The sequence below is a fragment of the Microcaecilia unicolor genome, chromosome 6 (assembly GCF_901765095.1).
Source record: "Microcaecilia unicolor chromosome 6, aMicUni1.1, whole genome shotgun sequence".
In the NCBI taxonomy this organism is placed as follows: Eukaryota; Metazoa; Chordata; class Amphibia; order Gymnophiona; family Siphonopidae; genus Microcaecilia; species Microcaecilia unicolor.
The window spans coordinates 61037554-61064407 of NC_044036.1; the positions used below are offsets into that span (position 1 = coordinate 61037554).

The 26854-nt window shown below is 42.3% G+C and overlaps 1 protein-coding gene across 2 annotated transcripts in view; it reads left to right on the forward strand.

Moving 5' to 3' along the window:
- PRKACB (protein kinase cAMP-activated catalytic subunit beta) overlaps positions 1 to 26854 on the forward strand; it is a 298573-nt gene that overhangs the window by 87014 nt on the left and 184705 nt on the right. The window contains exon 1 of one of the 2 annotated variants that reach the window (XM_030205780.1): positions 19006 to 19275. The exons of the other annotated variant lie outside the window; for it this stretch is intronic. Coding sequence (XP_030061640.1) covers positions 19089 to 19275 — 187 coding nt within the window. The 5' untranslated portion in view covers positions 19006 to 19088. Of the gene's footprint in view, positions 1 to 19005; positions 19276 to 26854 lie in introns of those variants that run through there. 2 annotated transcript variants of the gene reach the window in all.

Here is a 26854-nt window from a genome sequence, read left to right on the forward strand (position 1 = left end):
TACCTCTGTAGTTGAAATTTAATTTCCATATTGTAAAACCCTTTCCCCCGTAGTTTTAGTTAATAAAGTTTGCTTTTGCTTTTCTAAATTCAGACTATCTTTATCAATAAACCTACAATTTTTTATCCTCAATCATTAAATCACGAAAGCACAGACCAAAATAATGTTCACTTACCCAGACAAATGGTCTCTTCTCTGCTTCATCCTCAATTCATTTTCCTCTGCAGTCAGAATTGCACATAGCCTGTTTGTAGGAGTTTTAAAATGTATTTGTTACAATGGGAGGCCTAATGCTCGTGTGCCTAGGGCTAGCCAAAGTCTCGCCTGTATATAGATAGGCAGCTTTTCTTACAGTAAAGAAATACAGATGTTTGCCTTGGAAGTCTGCATGACATTTATTTCCTGATTGGCTTGTTAGAAAATTTTCAGTAATTCTTCTACTAAAGTTCATTTTGAGCTGATAGAAGAAGAAAACATTCCAACATATCTTCAAATACTGTATTTGGAAATTAAAAATTATTTTTGGCACACAGAGAATCTTTATTATTGCTCCTGCATTTAATATTAATGCATTTTTTGATTGTTTATGAGCTATTTTAAAATGCATCTTTTGAGTGACTAAGAATTCAAGTACATGTTTAACTTTTCGTGGAGGAAAGGACATGGGTTAATTCATAGTAATTGGTGTTGTGAAGAAGATGACATGTAAGGAGAAGTTATGCTTAGAATGAAATTAGTTGCACAGCATGAGCTAGAATAATTAGCTTCCCTACATAAATTTTTAATTGAAGGAAGCAAAGTATATATATTTTTTTGTTAGTATATAAACATAATACATAGCTTACATAGCTTGTAATGGACACATGGTGGCACACAGAAAATGGTACAACTGATGTTACTGATGATATCCCTAAAAGAGCTACCCAAAGGGTTGGAGGAAGGGTTGTTTAGTTAGCTAGTTTTTCTTTTTCTTTTCTTTTTTTTAATTATTTTAATGAAGATATATTAAAGTGTTTAAATCATTTTTTATCACAAGATTGTTTTATTTTGTGGAAAACAGATACATTTTATTTATTTAAACCATTTATATCCTGTGTGATCTACAGTCCTCAGCAGGGTACTGAGAAAACATACACAATACCATACCAAAAACCACAAAACATAAATCCCCCTTTTTACAAAGCAGCACTAGTGGCTGCTGGTGCAGTAGTGTTAACAGCCCATTCACTGTATCGGCATTGCCACGCGGCAGCCGCTGGTGCGGCTTTGTAAACCGGGGGGGGTGTGGAATATATACAATAAAACCATATGTGAAATGCTCCAAATCAAATTTTTTTTAAGTCTTCAAGTTCCATATAAGAAAGTCAGACAAGCTCTTCAGTTTAGTTGTTTGCTAAAAACCTGCTGGAATAAAAGGTTTTCAGGTTGTTTTTAATCTTCTTCAAATTTTGTATCGCTCGTAAAGTTGAAGACAGCAGATTTAAAAATTTTGATTCCATTACATAGAAAATAGAGGATCTTTATTCTTTCAGTGCTACAACATGAAAGGCAGAATATCCAACAAGGCCATAGCAGCTGATCTTAATGCCCTCGAAATTTGATGCATCTGCGAATTGGCAGAAATAATTAGATATACTTTCTTATGTAAAAGCTGAAAATCAATAATAATGCCTTAAATTGGATTCTCCACTCTATTGAAAGCCTGATGTATAGGGCAATTCAAACAAAAAGTTGATCCTTTTCTTCAGTTAAAACTTAGGTTATAGGCCCTTGCTACTACTTTTTATGAAATTTCTTTGTAAATGCTTGAACTCCATTCAAGAGAATTGATAATGTATTTTCTCTGGGGACAAGCAGGCTGCTGGTTCTCACATGTAGGTTGGCGTTGGCCCAGGAATCGGCATTTTGCAAGCAAAATAAAAGAAAGTTTTGCCAGTCTTCTGACACGCGTGCGCGGACTATTTCCCGCCCGTTGCTTGAGCACGTCTCGTCAGTTTTCTTTTCTTCTCGTTGAGGTGCGGTAGGTTTCTATCTGCGCCCTTCTCAGGCCCAGGAAAGAATCTTTGCAAGTTTGTTTTCGCTTTTTTTTTCTGATTTTCTTTATTTTATTTCAATTATCTATTAAAAAAAATTCTCCCGTAGTGTCTGTTAGATTTTTTCACTTTTTAAAGTTTCCTTTGTTTTTCGATGCGGCAGGCATGTTCCCTTTTTTTTTTTGGTGGAGATAGGAATGTTTTTCAACCCTCATCACCCAGAACGAGGGGTTGCTTCTACATCCCAACTTCCAGTCTCTGGCTCTCACGGCCAGGACATTGAGAGCTTAGAATTCGCCTCCTTGGGACTTTCAGAGGGTGTCGCCTGAGTCTTGCTTGCTTCCAGAAAAGATTCCACGAAGAGGTGTTACGCTTTCAAATGGAGGAGTTTTGCCGTCTGGTGACAGCAAGGCCCTAGATCCTCTTTCTTGTCCTACATAGACCCTGCTTGAATACCTTCTACACTTATCAGAGTCTGGCCTCAAAACCAACTCAGTAAGGGTTCATCTTGGTGCGATTTTTGCCTATCATCACCGTTTAGAGGGTAAGCCTGTCTCTGGACAGCCTTTAGTAATTCGCTTCATGAGAGGTTTGCTTTTGTCAAAGCCTCCTGTCAAACCTCCACCTGTGTCATGGGATCTCAACGTCGTTCTCACCCAGCTGATGAAAGCTCCTTTTGAGCCACTGAATTCCTGCCATCTGAAGTACTTGACCTGGAAGGTCGTTTTTTTGGTGGCTGTTACTTCAGCTCATAGGGTCAGTGAGCTTCAGGCCTTGGTAGTACATGCACCTTATATCAAGTTTCATCACAACAGAGTAGTCCTCCGCACGCACCCTAAGTTTCTGCCAACATTCTTTCCCTGTCCTCATACCCACCCTGGCGAAAGTAGTTTGCATACCTTGGACTGCAAGAGAGCAATTGGCCTTTTACTTGGAGCGGACAAAGCCCTTCAGACAGTCCGCCCAGTTGTTTGTTTCTTTCGATCCCAACAGGAGGGGAATCGCCATCAGAAAACGCACAATCTCCAATTGGCTAGCAGATTGCATTTCCTTCACTTATGCCCAAGCTGGGCTGACTCTAGAGGGCCATGTCACGGCTCATTATGTTAGAGCCATGGCTGCGTCAGTGGCCCACTTAAAGTCAGCCTCTATTGAAGAGATTTGCAAGGCTGCAACATGGTCATCAGTCCACACATTCACATCTCACTACTGCCTTCAGCAGAATACCCGACGCGACAGTCGGTTTGGGCAGTCAGTGCTGCAGAATCTGTTTGGGGTTTAGAATCCAACTCCACCCCCCTAGACCCATTTTTGTTCTGTTCCAGGCTGCACTCTCAGTTAGTTGTTTATAGTTTCAGGTCAATCTATGTTATGTCCTCGCCGTTGCGAGCCCAATTTACCAATGTTCATTGTTTTGACTGAGCTTTGTTGCTAGAGATACCCCACATGTGAGAACAAGCAGCCCTCTTGTCCTCTGAGAAAGCGAAGATACTTACCTGTATGTTACGTCCCTCACCTGAATCGCGGCCCGTACGGCCGATTCACCGCCGAGCCTCGTCTCGGCGGTGATGGTCAGTCATGTGGACTGTCGGTGGCAGCCTTGTGGGGTCCGGTTCCGATGGCCGGCTATGTCTCGCTACGGCTGTGGGAATGGTTCCTGCTGATTGCTTGGACGGCCATTGTGCGGTGGCCAGCCACGCGATCTGGCGGTGTTCCGGGAAGTCGCGCCGGCTTCCAGTGCGAGTTGCTCACTGGACCTGGTGACACGGGATTGGGTGCCTTTCTCGAAGTTCCACCTTTTCCCTTGCAGGCACCAATCGGGAGCGTCCTCTACACCTGCCCATGGTTACTGCTGACGCGGGGACTACTTAAGGCCGGCAGTTTCCTGCACACCTTGCTTCGGCTTCTATGCTTATAGAGGTTTGGTGCTCATCTCGTGCGCTCCATTGTTTGACTTGACTATCGTTACCTGACCCTTGGACTGGACCTGATTCTTCTTGCTAGCTGCCCGCCTTAACTCTTGGACTGAACCTGGTACTTGTTGCTTGCTGCCTGCCTTGACCCTTAGACTGAACCTGGTACTTGTTGCTTACTGCCTGCCATGATCCCTGGACTGTACCGGCTCTCCCTGTGAGTTTTCGCCTGCCTTGCTGCTAGCCTGGTCTGGGTGGCCCAACCCCGTCCGGTTCCTGAAGTCCTGGTGGCCACCTGCACCTGGGGGCTCAACCCCTGGGAACGGTGGTCGCTTCCCAGGTGAAGCTAGGGGTTGTCCGGCTGCCTGACCAAGCGCGGCGCTACTCTACACACCGTGCTCAGTCGGGGCACAAGAGCTCACTGCCCAAGTCACAACAGGATCATAACACTGTAGCAGGTATTCTCCGAGAACAGCAGGCTGATTGTTCTCACAAACCCGCCCAGCTCCTCTTTGGAGTTGTCATTTATTTCTTTATATGCTTTTTGATTTAACTGATGAGACGTGCTCACTCGATGGGCGGGAAATCAGTCCGTGCATGCGCGGTTCGCACTGCACGTGTGCCTGAAGACTCTAGCAAAACTTTGTTTTATTTTGCTTGCAAAATGCCGATTCCTGGGCCGACGCGGATGTCGACCCACATGTGAGAACAATCAGCCTGCTGTCCTCGGAGAATACCTGCTACAGGTAAGTATCTTCACTTTTTGATCATATGCATTTGAAAGATTTCCATAAATCTAAAACTGTGTAATGTTGTGACTGAGACTAAATAATAGATGAAAGCTCTCTATGAAAGATTTTAGTTACATAGGATGATTTCCTGTATTTAGAATTGATTTTCTTTTTTTTGTTGTTGTTGTTGTTGTTGTTTTGCCTCCTTCCCTTGAGATGTGGGTTTGTTAGAAAGTATTTTTATTATTTTTGCATTGTGTTGGCAGACTGGGTGGACTGTACAGGTCTTTCTCTGTCGTCATCTACTATGTCACTATGTGTTCAATGTAACAGTTTAAATTTTCATTTAAAAATATACCGAAGCAGCTCATGCACAAAAAAATCTATCTGCTGACAGAAGAGACCAACATTCTTTTATCTGCAGACAGTCTCCTCAGTCAGAAAATTACTCATTACCATAAACACAGAGACCAGATTTGAAATATGTGCTGTGGTGCAGTTTTGGCTTTATACAGCAGATGTCAGTGAAGCTCTTTATGAGCTAATGTGCAGCAGATCCATGAACCTAGTGTAAGATCTTCATATACTTACCATTTATAGAATAAGTGATTTCTCCGTTTGTGATTTATTCTGTGTCTGCAGGGTTTTCTAATCCTCAATCCTGTTTTAAAGTTGCATCAAAATGATACATGTTTTTGAACAAATACTATGCAGATTTTAAACATATTATGGATTCTTTACAGCCAAGAACAGAGCTGTGATTTCCTTTATCTCTCTTGTATAACAAAATTCTGAATGATATAACCATTCTTATAAACCAGAGACTTGTTAATGGAAGGTACCAGATGTGATACTAGAACCCAGCAGTCCTTTCATCACAGGACAACACAGGCCCCCTTCACTTGTGAGATGTGGCACCTGAGGGAAGGCTACCTTATGTTTTCAGGAGAATGTGAAATTGTGGTTTGTTTAGGCCATTAGTATAGGAATTACCTGAAGTGAGAGAGCTTTTATTGTATTACCTTGGAGGGGTGTGTGTGTGTGTTTGGGGGGGGGGGGGGCTTAGTAGAGGGAAAGTGATTATATTGTACAATTAAGGTAGAACAGTTTAGGGGACAGATTTATTTATTTGTGACATTATGTAGTATATTACTGGATTAATGTTTTTGATGTGGCGTTTCACTTTGAACATTTTGAAGATGCAAATTATTAAGTGAAGCATGGATGTACTTTACAAAAGAACACTTCTCCCTGTTATTTGTGCAGTATACTCTGCTGATGAGAGTAAGTTAAATAGGCTTTATCAAATGATATAACCATCTCGCTTCACAATTATTTTTTCTTTAGATTTTGCTCACACCGTTTTCAGTAGTAGCTCAAGGTGAGTTACGTTCAGCTACTCTGGATATTTCTCTGTCTCAGGAGGGCTCACAATCTAAGTTTGTACCTGAGGCAATGGAGGGCTAAGTGACTTGCCCAAGATCACAAGGAGCACTGACCACCTCTGGATTGCAAGACCAGTGCTCTAACCACTAGGCCACTCCTCCACAATGTTTGTTTTAGTTACTTCTCTCTTGTTATCACTAACTTCCCCTAATTTGTAGAGGCTATATTTGTTTGTATCTCTTCCTATAGCTTATGTGCACTGGAGTTTTCTTTATAACTGTCTTCCAGAGTCTCCAGTCGCTTTTCTTTGGGAGTAACTAGAATGCTTCTGTTTAACTCATCACTCATTTTGAAAGGCAGCTAGCTCCATTTTACTGCAAATGGAATTTGATGGCTGATTTAAAAAAAAAAAAATCATACAACCCACAAAGCTTATTTAGGCTGCTTGTTTTCACCCGTGTTTTGTACTGTAGATTGTTTGAACTCCATTATAATATAATGGCTTTATATTTTTATTTATTTTATTTTTGTTACATTTGTATCCCGCGCTTTCCCACTCATGGCAGGCTCAATGCGGTGGGCAATGGAGGGTTAAGTGACTTGCCCAGAGTCACAAGCAGCTGCCTGTGCCGGGAATCGAGCTCAGTTCCTCAGTTCCCCAGGACCAAAGTCCACCACCCTAACCACTAGGCCACTCCTCCACCTCCTCCTCCTGTGTGATCTACAGTCCTCAGAAAGGTATAGAGAAAACATACACAATAACATACCAAAAACCACAAAACATAACCCCCCTCCCCTGTTTACAAAGGCGCACTCCATAGGTATTTGTTTGTGTCTAGCCTGAACAGCTATGACATTCACTCCTGCAGTCCCATCGCAAGACTTTTCTTTTACTTCTACTGATCTTGTCATAGTCTGTCCACATTTAAAGATTTTTTTAAAAAATATATTGTATGTAACTATGTGTAAAAATATACATAGGAGCAGAAACATTGAGGCTGCTGATCCATGGTAGGACAAAGGAATGGAGCCCTGGTTTGGGGAGTTTAACACTTCCTAATCACTGTGGTTCACAGTTATAAAACTTCCAGTCAGTGGCCAGTCAATGATCAGAAATGTAATGCTCAGACAATTGGGGCTTAATTTGGGGGGGGGGGGGGGGGGGGGGGGGCAGCATGGAATGCAGTACAGTTCTGCCACCTCTTTTCAGACTCCAGAGCAGCAGGGATTTTTTTTTCTGCTCCATCCCTTCCTTTCAAAGCAGCCTGCAAGGAAGAGTAGAGGGAGAGCCTAGAGTGCAGTCACTCCTCCCTAATCCTGCCCCCTTTCAGCCTTTCTCTTGTTGCATTTGCCCCCCAGCTGCCCTGCCCCCACTCACAGCTTTAGAGTTCTGCAAACAAACAGTGCTTGTGCCTGTGTGTAAGAAACACATATTGAAGAGTCCTTGAACACATGTCAGTGAAGGATTTATTCAATAGGATGGCAAAAGTGTGAGAGAGATTAAGAAACTGCTGCTTTTTAACATATTTATGAATAACGTGGAGACGGGAATAATGAGTGAGGTGATCAGATCTGCTGATGATTGTGAGAAATTGCAAGAGGAACTTACAAGACTGGTCATCCAAATGACAAATGAAATTTAATGTGAGCAAGTGCAAAGTGATGCACGTAGGGAAGAGGAACCCAAACTATAGCTAATTGAAGCAAGTTTCCACATTAGGAGTCACCACCCAGGAAAAGGATTTAGGTGTCATCAGTGATACATTGAAACCCTCTGCTCAGTGTGCAGTGGTGGCTAAGAAAGCAAATAGAATGTTAGGAATTATTAGGAAAAGAGCAGAGAACAAAACTAAGAATATTACAAGAATGCCTTTGGCTAGGTCTCTTTAGCTTGGAGAAGAGACAGCTGAGGGGAGATGTGAAAGAGGTTTGTAATATGAGTGGAATGGAACAGATACTCTTTCCAAAATTACAAGGCCAGGGGTCATACAATGAAGCTACTAAGTAGTAAGTAGGAGAGAAAACTAACAACTTATAGCAGCAGCTTCAGAGAGCATTTTCCATCTCACAGATAGGCTGCAGAGAATACCTTCTCCTGCTTTAGACTTAGCCTGGCCTCAGAATGACATCCTATAGTATATCTCCTATCAAACTGAGCTCTCTTTTTCATCAAGCACTGCCATTTCCTCCCCTCACCCTCCCCACTGACAGTTTGAACTTCGTGGGTGTGGCTTGGATCTCTTTCAGGGAGAGAAAACTAACAACTTATAGCAGCAGCTTCAGAGAGCATTTTCCATCTCACAGATAGGCTGCAGAGAATACCTTCTCCTGCTTTAGACTTAGCCTGGCCTCAGAATGACATCCTATAGTATATCTCCTATCAAACTGAGCTCTCTTTTTCATCAAGCACTGCCATTTCCTCCCCTCACCCTCCCCACTGACAGTTTGAACTTCGTGGGTGTGGCTTGGATCTCTTTCAGGGAGAGAAAACTAACAACTTATAGCAGCAGCTTCAGAGAGCATTTTCCATCTCACAGATAGGCTGCAGAGAATACCTTCTCCTGCTTTAGACTTAGCCTGGCCTCAGAATGACATCCTATAGTATATCTCCTATCACCTTCTCCCACTACTCCAACCAGAGTTACACCTAATCACACTGACCACCCTTCAACATCTTCTGTCCTTCTGTGACTGTTCTCTTGTGCTTGACTGCTTAAATATTTTAAATTTAAATGCTTTACTTTTTGTCTATTAGATTGTAAGCTCTTTGAGCAGGGACTGTCTTTCTTCTGTGTTTGTACAGCGCTGCGTACACTTTGTAGCGCTCTAGAAATGTTAAATAGTAGTAGTAGTAGTAGTACCCTAGAAGTCACTCTCACAACTCCCTCCCTCCATCCTAGTAAACATAATGTGGGCAACCGTGACAATTCCATTGCCCTGCCATTTCTATCTCCTGGCTTTCTCGTCTGCCTTAACAGGCGACGGATAGCTCTCCACCAAATGAGTGTTGACCAGCCACAAAGTTTTTCAGTGGTACAACATTAGGCTGCAGCTTTATTGGTACCTCGACATGTATTAACACTTAGTACCCAAGCCATCTGGTACTTTATTAACCATCATGTAGACCCGCCATGCGATACAGCAAGGCCATCATCATTGTTGCCTGATGAGTGTGGGTTGGATTGGCACCTGCCGTGAAACAAGATGGCCCCTACTCACACCTGAACAGGCTCAAGTGTGATCTATGCATTTCCCCGAGGGGTACACCGGCCCTGCAAGTAGGGCACCCCAATCTCAGTCTCTAGTCCATCAAGTTCCTTTCTGGCTCAGGTAGCCCTGCTGCTGTGACAGCTGTATTTCCAAGGTTGCACTGTTCTGAGATGCTACTGCATGCTCCCGAACAAAGGTGTTCGTGCTCCCTGGGGGCTGCTTAAAAGTGCAGCAGCACACTCCTGTCTGCTTCCTGGGTCCTGTTCAGCTGTGATGACATCAGTGGCCTCCTTGTGGCGGGTGGGTGTAGGGCAAGGTGGTATGACGCCATATTATCCCCAGCTGTCCTGCACTGAGGCCCTCTGCTGCCTCATACTTATTTTGAGAGCATGTAGGCAAAGACAGGCTCTTTTCTCCAAGTAATCTACAGAAGGTGGTCCCTTCATGGCTCTTCAGATGACACATATGGATAACGAAGCTGCATTCTGGTGTATCCCACCTTCCCCTATTCACATATTTATCATTCTGGCTCATGTTTCTAGTCCCCCTCTTATACTTCCTAAGCCAGTGGTTTGTGCATGTGGCACACGGCCCAACGGCAATAGAGAGTCCATACCCTCTATGTCTAGTTTATATATACAGTAGATGTTCATGAAAAAGGTTGAATTAAAGGGAAAATATATTAGGTAAAGATAGTATTCAGAAAAGTCTACAGTAAGAATGATAGAAACTAAATATGTCATTACAAATTTTTAAATTGCGAAGGGGCATCTGCCAGAGCTGCCCTTTGTTCCCTTTGAATCTTTGGAAACAAAATTAAATTGGACTTTGTCTACATGAATTTCAGTTGGGGAAAGAGAACAAATTACTATTTCTCTTTGTATATGGAGTGGAGGAGTGGCCTAGTGGTTAGGGTGGTGGACTTTGGTCCTGAGGAACTGAGTTCGATTCCCGGCACAGGCAGCTCCTTGTGACTCTGGGCAAGCCACTTAACCCTCCATTGTCCCATGTAAGCCGCATTGAGCCTGCCATGAGTGGGAAAGCGCGGGGTACAAATGAAACAAATTAAAAAAAAAAAAAAAAAATATTGCAGACAAATATCTTAAACAAGTAGAACACGTATGTATGAAATTTGTTTGAGTGGAGAAGCCACTCAAAATCGTAAGAAGGCAGTAGGGGAGATGAGGATTGTATGTGCCTTATGTAATGCACTACTATTTGGCTATTTGGTTCTCTGTGCAAAAGCAATCCGGGTAGCTGAACTAGAAAAGGAGCTGTTAACATCCCTTTGCAGTTTTAGACAGGGCCAAAAGGAGAACAGATGTAATAGAACTAATTAATTCAATAGTTATGGCCACCATGAAAATATTGAGAGAGACTCATAAAACATTAGAAATCTTTTCTTGAGCGCTCCTTCATGAAAGACAACTATTAAAATAAATGGATGGGATGGTTTTCTGCAGCTATTTGTTTTGTGTATCAGCTTTCTCAGCGGAATATTGTGAAATTGCTTCTACAAACAGAATTTGCACTACATAGAGAGGATGTTTTTTTTTTTAGAGATGCTTGTAGAATAGAGATTGTTTATGGAAGTCATTTTTAAGATAGATATAGCAAGGTTTTAATTTGCTTTTCTCAAGTTTACCTCATTTATTGTTGTTTATATTTGGTCATTTTTGCTATTGTTATGCTGTTAATAAAATTGTAACTTTTATGTTAACTGCACCTGCTATACACAGCCTTGGGTGAATTTCTTCATAAAGGTGGTTAATAAATCCCAATAAACAACAAGAAATTCAAAGCAGAACTTATGGGACACATCGATGGGGGAGAGGGTTCCCAGGTTCCACAAGCAGCCTAGCTGAAGTCTTCAATGAGGGACCCAGCCATAAGCTGTGACGATAATATTCATTAGTGGAAACTGCATGGATGTTCTGTCAATGTCTCAGAATTTTTCATGTAATTGACTTTTTTTTAAATTGGAATTGGCCTACCCTATTGTGTATAAGTGAAGATAGTATGCAGATAGCTATATGTGGTTGGGCCAGGAAGCTGAGGAATGAAGAGAGTGAAAGGTGATAATAGAGATGGTGTGCATATGTGGAAAGGCAGTGAAGTCAGGACCAAGTGACCACGTATTAGAAAAAAGGGAAAAAAGACTAAACGTCAGCCGGCGTGGCTAAACAGTAAGATAAAGGAAATCATTAGAGCCAAAAACCAATCCTTCAGAAAGTGGAGAAGAGAACCAACTGAAAGTAACAGGATAGATCATAAGGAATGCCAAGCCAAATGCAAAGCGGAGATAAGGAGGGCAAAAAAGGACTTTGAGAAGAAATTAGCGTTGGAAGCAAAAATACATAGTAAAAACTTTTTTAGATACATTAAAAGCAGGAAACCGGCCAAAGAGTCGGTTGGGCCGCTGGACGAAAATGGTGTTAAAGGGGCGATCAAGGAGGACAAAGCCGTAGCGGAGAAATTAAATGAATTCTTTGCTTCGGTCTTCACCGAGGAGGATTTGGGGGGGACACCGGTGCCGGAAAGAATATTTGAAGCGGGGGAGTCGGAGAAACTAAACAAATTCTCTGTAACCTTGGAGGATGTAATGGGTCAGTTCAGCAAGCTGAAGAGTAGTAAATCACCGGGACCTGATGGTATTCATCCCAGAGTATTAATAGAACTAAAAAATGAACTTGCGGAGCTACTGTTAGAAATATGCAATCTGTCCCTAAAATCGAGTGTAATACCGGAAGACTGGAGGGTAGCCAATGTTACTCCGATTTTTAAGAAAGGTTCCAGAGGAGATCCGGGAAATTATAGACCGGTGAGTCTGACGTCGGTGCCGGGCAAGATGGTGGAGGCTATTATTAAGAATAAAATTGCAGAGCATATACAAAAACATGGACTGATGAGACAAAGTCAGCACGGATTTAGTGAAGGGAAGTCTTGCCTCACCAATCTAATGCATTTTTTTGAGGGGGTAAGCAAACATGTGGACAATGGGGAGCCGGTTGATATTGTATATCTGGATTTTCAGAAGGCGTTTGACAAAGTGCCGCACGAAAGACTCCTGAAGAAATTGCAGAGTCATGGAATCGGAGGTAGGGTATTATTATGGATTAAGAACTGGTTGAAAGATAGGAAGCAGAGAGTAGGATTGCGTGGCCAGTATTCTCAGTGGAGGAGGGTAGTTAGTGGGGTCCCGCAGGGGTCTGTGCTGGGTCCGTTGCTTTTTAATGTATTTATAAATGACCTAGAGATGGGAATAACTAGTGAGGTAATTAAATTCGCCGATGACACAAAATTATTCAGGGTCGTCAAGTCGCAGGAGGAATGTGAACGATTACAGGAGGACCTTGCGAGACTGGGAGAATGGGCGTGCAAGTGGCAGATGAAGTTCAATGTTGACAAGTGCAAAGTGATGCATGTGGGTAAGAGGAACCCGAATTATAGCTACGTCTTGCAAGGTTCCGCGTTAGGAGTTACGGATCAAGAAAGGGATCTGGGTGTCGTCGTCGATGATACGCTGAAACCTTCTGCTCAGTGTGCTGCTGCGGCTAGGAAAGCGAATAGAATGTTGGGTGTTATTAAGAAGGGTATGGAGTCCAGGTGTGCGGATGTTATAATGCCGTTGTATCGCTCCATGGTGCGACCGCACCTGGAGTATTGTGTTCAGTACTGGTCTCCGTATCTCAAAAAAGATATAGTAGAATTGGAAAAGGTACAGCGAAGGGCGACGAAAATGATAGTGGGGATGGGACGACTTTCCTATGAAGAGAGGCTGAGAAGGCTAGGGCTTTTCAGCTTGGAGAAGAGACGGCTGAGGGGAGATATGATAGAAGTGTATAAAATAATGAGTGGAATGGATCGGGTGGATGTGAAGCGACTGTTCACGCTATCCAAAAATACTAGGACTAGAGGGCATGAGTTGAAGCTACAGTGTGGTAAATTTAAAACGAATCGGAGAAAATTTTTCTTCACCCAACGTGTAATTAGACTCTGGAATTCATTGCCGGAGAACGTGGTACGGGCGGTTAGCTTGACGGAGTTTAAAAAGGGGTTAGATAGATTCCTAAAGGACAAGTCCATAGACCGCTATTAAATGGACTGGAAAAATTCCTCATTTTTAGGTATAACTTGTCTGGAATGTTTTTACGTTTGGGGAGCGTGCCAGGTGCCCTTGACCTGGATTGGCCACTGTCGGTGACAGGATGCTGGGCTAGATGGACCTTTGGTCTTTCCCAGTATGGCACTACTTATGTACTTATGTACTTATGTGAGTTTCAAGAGGGGAGGGGAGTGCTTTGATCTCCTGCAGAGAAAACAGTATGGTCTGTTTAAAAATAGCTTTTGTTATAAGGAAGTGTAACCAATGTTTATTTACGAAGAGTGTGTGTGACATTTCCCTCTGGTGACTTATGATAAAGTAAAACAGCACAGCTTGTCCAAACTGTTTTCCAATTTTGCCACAAGAAGAGAAGAAAATAAGTGACTCAGTTGCTCCCATAGAATATAATGGATACTGCTTGGCTTTAGCAAAGGACCTTCCTGTGGCAGGAATAAATATAGTTGAGTTTCAGGGGTCTGGGAGGTGAAGAAACACTGTAACCCTATGTGAGTTGGTTGATGGGTAGAGCAGAATGTGTAAATAGAGTATCTGTGGTGACTTTGTTGTCCTCTTTCTCACCTTTCTTTTCAGCTATGTCAAAATTCTTAGTTGCTGTTTCACAGAGCTTGAGAGGATCACCCTCTGTAGGGTTACCATATGGCTCCAGAAAAAGGAGGACGGATTGAGCCAGCCGGGTTTTACTTCCATTGCTTTCCATTGAAAGCAATGGAAGTAAAACCTGGCCGGCTCAATTACTTCCATTGAAAGCAATGGAAGTAAAACCCGGCTGGCTCAATCCGTCCTCCTTTTTCTGGAGCCATATGGTAACCCTAACCCTCTGGAGCCTAATGGCAGCAGGCTGAGTTATGCAACAAAACGTGGCCTTAGTATACCCTCACGCTTGCTTTTCCCCTTATGCTAAGCGGGGAAAGGGAATGGGACTTAATATACCGCCTTTCTGTGGTTACAGTCAAAGCGGTTTACATACTATATACAGGTACCTATTTTGTACCAGGGGCAGTGGGGGGTTAAGTGACTTGCCCAGAGTCACAAGGAGCTGCAGTGGATATCAAACCCTGTTCCCCAGGATCAAAGTCTACTCCTCCACACCATTCTTGCCATGCCTGTAAAATGGCCAATTTTCCATTTTTTTTGTACTAATGGCAAGACGCTAATGTTTATATTAGTGTGTGGCTATTTAAAAAAAAAAATTACCACTTGAGCACTTACTGCCACCCATTTTGTTAGGCGGTAAGGGCTCTCACATTCTAATCCTATGTTAACCAGTTAGCATGCGGTAATGTAGATGCACTAACTGATTAGCACAGGAACACCCCTGAAATGCGCCTCCAAAAAATATAGAAAAATACCATAGCCCATGGGGTTAGCATACTACAAAATGGCACTTGCCACAGGGTGCCTGAGTGCGTCACGCACTATGTTATGTTAAGCTGCATTAGCTCCTAATGCAGCTTAGTAAAAGGACCCCAAACTTTGTACCTGAGGTGATGGAGGTTTAAGTGACTTCCCCAAGGCTGCAAGGAATGTCACTGGGATTTGAACACTGGTTTTTCTGTTTCACAGCTTGCTGCTCTAAACTCTAGACTTTGTCAAATTCTTTCTGAAAATCTAGGTACACGACCGGCTGCCCTTTATCCACATGTTTGCTCACACCTTCAAAAAATATAGCAAATTGGTGAGGTAAGACTTCACTTGGCTGAATCCGTGTTGATTTCATCCCATTAAGCTATGAGGCCATTTTACTAAGCTGCACTAGTAAATGGGCTTAGCGCACCCTAATGCGAGATTTTCCCCATGCGCTAAGCCAATTTCTAGAACGGCTCATAAAATAGGCATTTTTTCTTTTGTTGAATTTCTGACTATGTCCTAATGTTAGCATTAGCACCTGGATATTTTAAAAAATTTAATGCAGGAGTACTTAACGCCTCCTGTTTAGGTTCCTGTGTTAAGTCATCGTTACTTAGTTAGCAGGTGCTGTTAGCATGCTAGCTGAATAGCGCTTCCATGCCCATTCTCCACCCGTGACACACCCCCTTCAAACAAAATACAAAAAAATAAATACTGTTTGCTTAGTGCATGCAAATGGAAAAACTAATGTAGAATGTTTAAGTGAGGTCTATGTTAGGCCATTTTTCCTGAATTAAGCATGTGTTACTGCTTAACACAGTTTAGTTAAAGGGCCTTATGTTTGTGTTTGAGCGGTTTTGTTCTTTATAATAGTTTCTACCATTTTGTTTGGCACTGATGTCAGGCTTACCGGTCTGTAGTTTTGTTTTTTTTGTTTAGGGGGAAATGTTCTGTTTGGTGGGTTTCCTATTGAAATGTTATAATGTGCACTGGAAGTTCCTATAGGCACACTGTTGTAGTTTCTTGGATTATCCCTGAAACCATTTTAAAATATTGGCATATTGACCACCCTTTAATCTTCAGGTACTACAGATTTTAATGACAGATTACCAATAGGGGAACCACAGTTTCATGTTTGAGCTCATTTAGTACTCTGGAGTATATACCATCTAGTTCAGGAGACTTGCTGCTCTTTAAATTGCCAATTTTGGCTTATTACATCTTCTCACTTCTCCTCCTCCTCCTCCCCACATCCTTTTCCTTTCCCTTGACACTGTTATAAGTGAAACATAAAATTGAGAAATATTGTCAGATTTGTTCCTAAGATGAAATATTTTTTCTGCTAGCAAGCCTATTCACTAAAGTGCAGTAAAGCATGCTATGTTAATGTGCGTTGTACGAACTTTATCACATGTTAGTGTACAGTAATTGCCATGGTCTCATGTTAACATAGGTGTGTCTAGCGTTAGCATGCACTAACAACTCTAGTGTGCCTATAGCACAGCTTAGTAAACAGGGCCCTTATAGATTTTACATCTTCACTTGTCTATCTACCTATTCTGTAGGGTTAGGAATAATCAAGGGCTGCTCCCATTACTTCTGATATCAATCCAATTCTCTCAGGCACAAACCCTTTTGGCTCTCTTCCTTCTGGTGATTGCACCTTGCTGGCTGCACCCTGGCCTTGAACAGGCTCCTTCTGTTCTACATCTTTCATTCAGGCTGGACTCCCCTTGTCCACCTTGAAGCTCTGACTCTTTCTCAGTCGCCACTTATAAGGGCAGCAGCTACTCCTTTCTTCCAGCCCAAGTTTATTATGCATGCTAGGATCCTCCCAATACTCCCAAGGGTCCAGGTGAGGGTACAGACAACCAAAGACCTTGTGTTCCCCACAGCAATACCTTTTATTATTTCCCAAACTCCACCCCTGCTTTTACTCATTACAGGGAACCACATTACCTCAGCAACTGCTCTTCCAACTCCTCCACTGGGCAGGCCAACCTCTCTCTCCAGCCCACTGGCAGGGACCTTCCTCCCCCCAGGGCATCTGGAAAAATCTATTACCACCGTTCTATTAATATCCATATAGTGGGGCATTATTCAAGGTTGGGTAGGTGCTGATGGTTCATCATTGCCACTATCTAGTCTTGACATCATTAGCAGAAGAACTCCTATAGCCAAACCCAATCAGGTCACACTTGACTTGTTGTAGACGATGTTTGCATTGTTAGATAATCCTTTTACTGCTCTGATTAAAGTTTATCCATAAGCACATGCTGGACTACAATCTTAAATGACTGCAAAACACAAGTTAGTGCCTTAGATCAGTAAATTACTACTGTGTCAAATGTGCAAGCAAGTTTGATTCAGGATAAAATAATAGTTCACAGGAAGCTAGGGACAATGGGAATTGGTGTTAAATCTGCATTAACGTTCCAAAATTCTCATGGATCCAGCCAATGGAACTCTTTAAGAAGTATATCCAGGAAGTCCTGAAAATGAAATGAGAGAGGATTCCACCTATTAGTAAATCTTTTTATTTGCCATATATGGGAAGAAAGTGGCAGATCTGGGACAATATCTCCCTTGAGTGATGTTTCTTTGGACTGTCTGGACCTTACTAGCTACTGGGAAGAATCTAGTGATAAAGAGACCAGTAGAGCATCATTTACATAGGTTGTTAGTGTTCCTGTCTGATAGAGGCCATATCTTGAGGCTTTATTTCTGTAGAGGGCATATTTTATTTCCGGGCCAGAAGATACAGGTTTATCCTGACCTTTGTAAACTTTTTTCAAGAGCAAAGACAGTTTATTGCCATGCAAAAGGAAGCTGTTACTCTGGGCGTGCTTTTTTTTTTTTCTATAGCAATTTCAAATGTGTTGTTAGACTTCAGAATGTACAGTGTGTCGTCTTTGAATCTGAGCAATTGTGCAAATGTCTAGATGCACACAAGGCATGGTTTGGGGTTAAGGCAGGGTTGGGTGGCTTAGAATTGGTCATTGATTTGTATTTTTCCTCCTCTGTATGTTAGTGGTCCTCATTTGTTTTTCTTTTTGACTTTTCCTTAGTTTGTCTTTCTTGGCACCTAATGTTGTCAATTTAGATTGTTTTCTTTTCTTAGAGTAAGGATATTTCTTTTTCCTCGTTTTTCTTATTGCTGGATTTCTGTTTTGCTGTATGTATTTGATTATTATGTTAATTTCAATCAGTAATTTTAAAAAATAAGTGTTTCTGCTTTCTACCTCTTGTGAATAGCTTGCTTGATTCCTTTCCCTCTTCTTGGGCACCTTCAAAAAATATTCTCAGTAGGAGGGACTCGGAACCATAGACAGGCTTCCTGTTTCTCAGGTTCCAAAACACCTTCTCTTGTGATCTTTGGAATCGGGCCTGCAGATGTAGCCTTCTCAGACCACCTAGAGAGAGACAGAATATATCTCCTGCTCCCATTTCCTTACTATACAGACTAAATTCCTGGTTTCTTGATATACCGCCTTTCTGATACATCCAAAGCCGGTTTACATATATTGTCTCTGTCCCAAGTGGGCTCACAGTCTGAGTTTTGTACCTGGGCCAACGGATGGTTAAGTGACTTGCCTAGGGTCAGAAGCCACAATGGGAATTGAACCTGGTTCCCCCAGTTTCAGTGCTAACCATTAGGCTCCTCCTCCACTCCACTTTAGACCACACCAATCTGTTACTCTTAAAGGGGGACACCGAAGCAATGGTTCAGACTTTTTTCTATATTTTGTCCTCCTCTCTGTTCTGTATGCAGCCTTGTGGAGAAGCACATGCACTACTAAGGGAATAAGGATCATCTTTATACTAGTTCCCATAGTATTTTATTTAGATTGGAATACTCTTATACAAGAAGGTGGTTGTCATTTTGTACCATTTTTGGAGCTGTGTCTTCGCCTAGAAACAGTGATTTTGTTTTCTGGTCCCTGTTGAGAAAAACTGTGATTTCAGAATTTAAAAAATAAATATTAGTAATTCTCATTTACATAGCTTATTACATATACTGGTTACATCTCCTGCTTTTTATTCTTGCCATAATCCATAAAATCTTATGTCTTGGTACATTTTCCAGCCCTTTTATAGTTTCTTGTGGCAGAATACTCTTAAGACCAAGAAGTTTTCATAAACACGTTCTTATGAGAGAAGAACTGCTATCATGATAAACTCTACGTTGTGCCGTTTTAAGGAAACCACAGGCATACTGTTTAGCACACTGCAAACAGGAAGTTTGACACATGCCGAGCCCTTAGTTTTCCTGTGTTAAAATCTTTTGAATTTATTTTGCTAAATACGTGCTGTTTTGAAAGAAAGGTTAATAGTGAATTGAATGGCAGCATACAATGAGCTCATGAGCAACCAGTACACAGGGACACCCAAAGCTCTGCAGAAACTGGAGGTCTTTGCAAACCGACTGTTTCATCGGCAGGGAAAAGATGGCCTTCATGAGCAAAGGGCAGCTCTGGAGCAGGAGCGCTATCAGCTCTCTGAATATGCTCTTCTGTGGGATAAATCAAGTAAGTGTTCTTTCTTCACATGACAATTACCAATAAGCTAGCTGAGGTTGAGAATTTAATGTTTGGAAGAAAAAGCTGCACAAGGTATTTAATTGAAGCAAAAAAAAAGATTAGCATTATACTGGTAAATATGATGTAATGAGGATGGGATTTGATACCGTCTTTCTGTGGGCAAAGGAGGGTTAGGTGACTTGCCTGGAGTCACAAGGAGCTGTAGTGGGAATTGAATCCAGTTCCTCATGTTCTCAGGCCACTGCACTAACCCTGAGGCTACTCCTCTACTAATTATATTAATTGCATATTTTATGCATTGCAGCACATGCATTCATTGTATTTTATTAAAGATGTTAAAATGGTGCTGGGCCATTTGTTGTATTCATTAAGATCAAAACCTTTTATCTCATAGCAAAAGATTAATATAAAGCTGATCAACAAATTAACTATTCATATTTGCATAATCCGTATATAGATAGGGTATGATGTCATGTGCAGACACTATTTTCAAGTACTTCCTGATCTCTGAAAGTACTGACTTGGGTTCTTCTGCAAGGGCAGATGCCGAAGTTTTGCTGAACAATATTGTTTCTCAGCAAGATAACACTTGAGAAACACTGAGCAGAAAAAAAAGGGTCTTTGTGACATCTTTTACGGCATTAGTAGAGTGGCCAGTGGCTTTGGTTGCATTGTTACTTCAGTAGCAACTGAAAGATTAAAGAAGGAGAAGGTGTGAGGAGGAACCTGAGAGTGGGTAAAGGGTCAGGATGAGAAATAGGGAAGAGAAAGCTGGGGGGATAAAGGGCAAAAGAAAGAAACTAGTATGAAAACACCATAGGAATTGGCAGCAGGGGCGTATCTGCTTGGGGCCACGGGGGCCTGGCCCCCTCAGATTTTGCCCTGGACCACCCTACCGCCGTGGCGCCATCACCTACCTTTGCTGGCGGGGGACCCCAACCCCCGCCAGCTGAGGTCCGCTTCCTCCTGCCGCTGCCTTTAAAAATATTCCTTCGGCTGGCGGGGGACCCCAACCCTCGCCAGCCGAGCCGAGGTCTTTTAAAGTTATTTTTCGTCCTCCGGAGTCCATGCTGTTCAAAGCTGCTCCTTTCGAAGTCTGATGTCGCTGCACATTGTACTTACAGGAGACGTCCTGCACGTACAACGTGTAGCGACGTCAGACTTCGAAAGGAGCAGCTTTGAACAGCACGGACTCCGGAGGACGAAAAATAACTTTAAAAGACTTCGGCTCGGCTGGCGAGGGTTGGGGTCCCCCGCCAGCCGAAGGAATATTTTTAAAGGCAGCGGCAGCAGGAAGCGGACCTCGTCTGGCGGGGGTTGGGGTTCCCCGCCAGCAAAGGTAGGTGACGGCGGCAGGGGGGGTTGGCACTGGCAGTGGTGGGGGGGGACAACGGCGGCAGCGGGGGTGCTATAATGTGCCCCCTCACTTTAGCCCTGGCCCCCTCCTACCGCCGCATTTCAGATACGCCCCTGATTGGCAGATTTCTTCTCTGCAGCTCCAAATCTGATGAGTGTCTCTCTTGCCTCTGAACGTTTTAGTGGCTTATATTCCTTTCATCACAAAAAGTAAACCTTTACTGGATCCAATGATTTGTGGAAATTGTAGAGCAGTGGGAAACTTACCTCTTTTTGCGAAATTTATGGAGCATTTTAGAGCCGTGCAGTTAAGTTATTTGGAAGAGTTTAATCTTGATCAACTGTTTGACAAGATTTAGATGAGGCCATAGTACAAAATTTGATTCTGTTGTCTCTCTCAAAGGAAACAAAATTGTTTATTGAGGAGGGTACAATCTTTTGTTTCCCTTATCGGCCTTGGTGCTTGTCTAATTGATCTTCACTTCTTTTAAAGAAACTTAGAGACATATTTTCAAAGCACTTAGACTTACAAAGTTACGTAGGAACATATGGAACTTTGTAAGACTAAATGCTTTGAGAATGAGCCCCTAGGGTTTGACCTTTTTTTTTTTTTTTAAAGATTATATACTGAAAGATAGAATAGGCCAGGTTACATTTCATTTTTGGGAGATGAAATATGGGGCTTTCCATTATTTGACATAATGTTATAACCATTAGTATCTATCATAAAGGATTTAAAAGGTAATATTTTTCTGTTTATATGCAACAGATTTTCTTCCAGTATGTAGTGAACAACGTTTTCTTCTTATGTAGCTGACTGAATAAGAGCCTGCAAGATGTTTAAACCCTGATAAAATAGATGGCCTTGGCTAGGAAAGAGGGAGATTGTAATTCCAACTAGAGGACGTGGGGAGAGTGTGATCTCTCCTTTATAGTCTCAGGTTTGAAATTTTGGCATCATCCTGGACTCGGCATTATTCCTAGAGGATCCAATCTTTCTGGTTAATTAGTAGGACATTTTAAAATCTGAAAATGGTTAGGCAAATTCAGGCTTTTCTGTGGCATGCCTCACCGAAACAGATAATATAGAGTCCCTTTTACTAAGCTGTGTAGGCGCCTATGCGCGCCCAATATACGCCAGTTTGGAACTACTGCCTGACTACTGTGTGGCCCAGGTGGTAATTTCATTTTGTACCTGCGCCCAGTAGGTGGGTTGGAAATTTTCTGGTGCGCGGTGCTAAGCGGCTGGCAATTGGCATTGTACTTATGCTGATGATTACCACCCGGTTAACGCGTGAGACCTTACCACTAAGTCAAAGGGTAACGGTACTTTCCAAGAGATACATTCTGCACCCTTGTCCAAACCATAGTCCTTGCCTAGGTCAGCTACTGCAACGGAATCTATGCAGGATGTAAGGAACAAATCTTAAAGAACTTACAAACAGCACAAAATACAGTAGCAACATTCGTATTCAGGAAAAAATGATTTGAAAGCGCAAGCCCTTTATTCCGAAAACTACACTAGCTACAGATCAAAGCACGTATATCCTTCAAGATAAGTTCCCTGGCCTACACAATAATCTTCGGCCTCTCCCCAGGCTACATGACTAGCCTAAGACCTACCAATTCGTAATGCTACCAAAGACTCAAGATCCTATCTTACCCTCCACTTCCTGAGATGCCAAGGCATAAAATACAAGTCTGCTTACACAACTAGCTTCTCATTCATGTGCACCAAATTCTTGAACACACTACCAAAAGACATCAAATTCTTGAACAACTACCTAACTTTCCAAAAACACCTGAAAGCTCACTTATTTAGGATATTCTTTTCCGATGACCCCACAAAGCCAGATGAATCACCGGCTAACGCTCCACAACCCTGGCAATGGACAGAACTGAGCCAGACCTGCGTATCCCAAATGAATCTATAACATGATTCCTGTTTACCCAAATGTATCTGTAACCCACAATGTGACCTTTCCATTTTAAGACTACTGTAATCCTTCTCGAACCAATATAACTTGTAACCTATTTACTTCTAGATATCTGTAAGCCACATTGAACTTACCAATAGGTGGGAAAATGTGGGGTACAAATGTAATCCTATATAATAATTCTCACCTCCAACAGGATGTGCCTGGGACCGTGCCTGCCGGAAGTGGTCTGCTAGGCAGGCACGCAGTGACATCAGTGACAGACAATTTGGCAAAGCAAAACAATCTGAGTGCTGGCCATTAGGACACAGGGTTGATAGGAGAGTTTTAAAAGACTGAAGGAACCGAAAGTGTTCAATGGGGGGGAGGGGGGAGTTCTGAACGACTGAAAGACATGAACATTTGGGAAAGGAAAACAATCTGAATGCTGGCCATTAGGACACAGGGTAGATAGGAGAGTTTTAAAAGACTGAAGGAAACGAAAGTGTTAAACTGGAGAAGGGGGGGGGGAGTTGTGAATGACTGAAACACATGCAAATTTGGAACAGGAAAACAATCTCAATGCTGGCCATTAGCACACAGGGTACATAGGAGAGTTTTCAAAGACTGAAGGAACCAAAAGTGTTCGGGGGGGGGGGGGGGGGGGGGGACGTTCTGAATGAATGAAAGAAATGAAAATTTACGAGTACACAGGGTAGATAGGACACTTTAAAAAAAAAAAATGAAGGACGTGAAAGTATTACATCTTGGGGGAGGGGGGAGGAGGAAAGCGGTGGGGTATCCGGATACTGGGCGTTAGGGCCACGGGGGTACATAGACTTTTGAAAGCCTTAAGGAACCCAAAATGTGGGAAGGAGGAGGAAAAGGAGGGGAGGGAACGGGGTGAGGGGCATTAGGAATAGGGGAGGGGGCCCTGTCACACACTCTCATTCTCACACACACACTGTCACACAGACAGTCTCACTCTGTCACACACCCGCACATTCACTCTGGCTCTCTCAAACATACACACTCCCAGGAAAACCTTGCTAGCGCCCGTTTCATTCATTCCAGAAACAGGCCTTTTTTACTAGTAAATAAAATAAGGTCTCAGGCCCAAAACGGACGTACGCCAATTTTTATTTTGCCGCACATCCATTTTCGGCAAAAAAAAAAAAGGCCTTTTTGCAGGTGTGCTGAAAAATGGACCTGTGCATGTCCAGTACACGTGTCTACACCAGCGCAGACCATTTTTCAGCACACCTTAGTAAAAAGGACCCCATAGGTTGTTGTCTTTGTAGTCTTGTCTTATTTAGATTTTTGGCAAATCCCCCAAAATGTTTTTGGCTAAGCTACAGTGTGCTCAAAATACCGTAGCCAAGATGAAGTCTCTGTGCATCCATTGGGATAGAGCATCTCCCTTTTAATTGCACTTCATTGACTTTCTATTTCATTATTCACTGAGTTTAAGATTATCATGGTTTGGGTCCCCTCTAGTTTCCCAGTACCGTATGACTAAAACATCATGGTCTTGACTATGAAAGTTCTTTTGTGTTGACGACATAAAGTTGTCTTGCACGCATAATCATATCAATGATGGGTCAATCTCCACATTTCTGGAATTCATTTCCTCTTGTACTGAAATTTGAAATTATCTTATGTTTGGAAAGAGACTTTCAATTTGTTATTTTATAGGGTAGTGATTGTGGTTTTTCCCCCCTAGGATGTGGTTTTATTATGAATCTTTGTCAATAAATTCTAACAATAGTAGTCTTCTATACACATTATTTTCTCATGCATATAGTCTACCTTGATCTACAAATTGTCAGGTAAAAGTGGACTATCACATTACTATTGTGATTTGTGTGTACATGATCTTACGGTACTTCCTGATTCTCTAGACCAATGGCTGAGAAGTTAACACACAGTCTGTAGAATAAATAATTTTTGAAAAAAATTCACAAATGAAAAACATTTGATTTTTGCATGGCTAAGAGACTAATTGGGGTCCCAATAACCATTATGATATAAGTTTTCAAAACCATATGGACAGGTACTTTTACCCACAGGTTTCGCACCAGTTCTTCAAGGGAAAATATATTTGTATTGTCCTTTCAAAGATAGCTCAAGGAAAAAGTATCCACAAACATCTGCATTTTATTTTTATGCACATACTTTTTGCTAAATAGATAAATAATAAGCATATACTTTTATAAATGAAAAACTTTCTTTTGCTTTCTTTCACTTGACGTCCCTGGGAACACATAAAAAAATATGTAGGTAAAAGTGCGCATATACATTTACTCACAGGATAGGTAAATAATTTCTATTGACAATTTTTAAAAATAAAGTAACAAAAAAAGTAAAGACAAATTGTTATGAGTATTAGCACTGAGAAATTGCCATGGAGAGGAAGGACAAGACTCAGTGTGATAGACCGAAGCAGTTGTATTGTTGGTGGAGGATAGGCTGGCACTCTCTAGCTCAGTGGGCACTTCCAGTGGGACCAGGGGACGACAGAGACTATGGTTTGAATGCACTACTACTACTACTTAACATTTCTAGAGCGCTACTACGGTTACGCAGCGCTGTACAAATTAACAAAGAAGGACGGTCCCTGCTCAAAGGAGCTTACAATCTAAAAAACGAAATGTCAAGTTGGGGCAGTCTAGATTTCCTCAGTAGAGGTGTAGTGGTTAGGTGCCGAAGGCGACATTGAAGAGGTGGGCTTTGTGCAATGATTTGAAGATGGGCAGGGAGGGGGCCTGGCGTATGGGTTCAGGGAGTCCGTTCAATTCATGGGGTGAGGCGAGGCAGAAAGGGAGGAGCCTGGAGTTGGCGGTGGTGGAGAAGGGTACTGAAAGGAGGGATTTGTCCTGAGAGTGGAGGTTACGGGTAAGAACGTAAGGGGAGATGAGGGTTGAGAGGTAAGGAGGGGCTGCAGATCGAGTGCATTTGTAGGTTAGTAGCAGAAGCTTGAACTGAATGTGGTACCTGATTGGAAGCCAATGAAGTGACTTGAGGAGAGGGGTGATATGAGTGTATCGGTCCAGGCGGAAGATAAGACGTGCAGCAGAGTTCTGAACGGACTGAAGGGGGGATAGATGGCTAAGTGGGAGACCAGTGAGGAGTAGGTTGCAGTAGTCAAGGCGAGAGGTAATGAGAGAGTGGATGAGAGTTCAGGTGGTGTGCTCAGAGAGGAAAGGGCGAATTTTGCTAATGTTATAGAGGAAGAAGTGGCAGGTCTTGGCTATCTGCTGGATATGCGCAGAGAAGGAGAGGGAGGAGTCGAAGATGACACTGAGGTTGAGGGTAGATGAGACGGGGACGATGAGGGTGTTATCAACCGAGATAGAGAGTGGAGGGAGAGGAGAAGTGGGTTTGGGTGGGAAGACAAGAAGTTCGGTCTTGGCCATGTTCAGTTTCAGGTGGCGGTTGGACATCCAGGCAGCAATGTCAGATAAGCAGGCCGATACTTTGGCAGACGTTGGTGCGTAGAAGGCTGGAAAAGTAGAGACTTGAGTGGCTATATCAGTGGAGAAAGAAATAGAGAGAATGGTATATGAATGGTCTTGGGCCTGATGAGTGCTTAAAGTGGAATAAAAAAAGCCTGAAGAGAAGCAGGAACCCTGGTGACTATTTTCTGTAGAATTTTTATTTTGTAATTATTGATTATTTGCATAAAATACTGCAAATTACTTAGAAGTTGTTAAGCATTTTTTTTAGTAAGTCAGTTTTACTTGACTTGTTTAACAAGTGTTTGTAATGCATAGATTAGAATTTTAATAACACAAACACTGCATAATATTTGTTCTCTATGACTAGAGACCGCATCTCAAGAAAGATATAGTAGAATTGGAAAAGGTGCAGCGAAGGGCGAGTAAAATGATAGCGGGGATGGGACGACTTCCCTATGAAGAAAGATTAAGGAGGCTAGGGCTATTCAGATTGGAGAAGAGACGGCTGAGGGGAGACATGATAGAGGTATATAAAATAATGAGTGGAGTGGAACAGGTGGATGTGAAGCGTCTGTTCACGCTTTCCAAAAATACTAGGACTAGGGGGCATGCGATGAAACTACAGTGTAGTAAATTTAAAACAAATCGGAGAAAAAATTTTTCTTCACCCAACGTATAATTAAACTCTGGAATTCGTTGCCGGAGAAAGTGGTGAAGGCAGTTAGCTTAGCAGAGTTTAAAAAGGGGTTGGACGGTTTCCTAAAGGACAAGTCCATAAACCGCTACTAAATGGACTTGGGAAAAATCCACAATTCCAGGAATGACATGTATAGAATG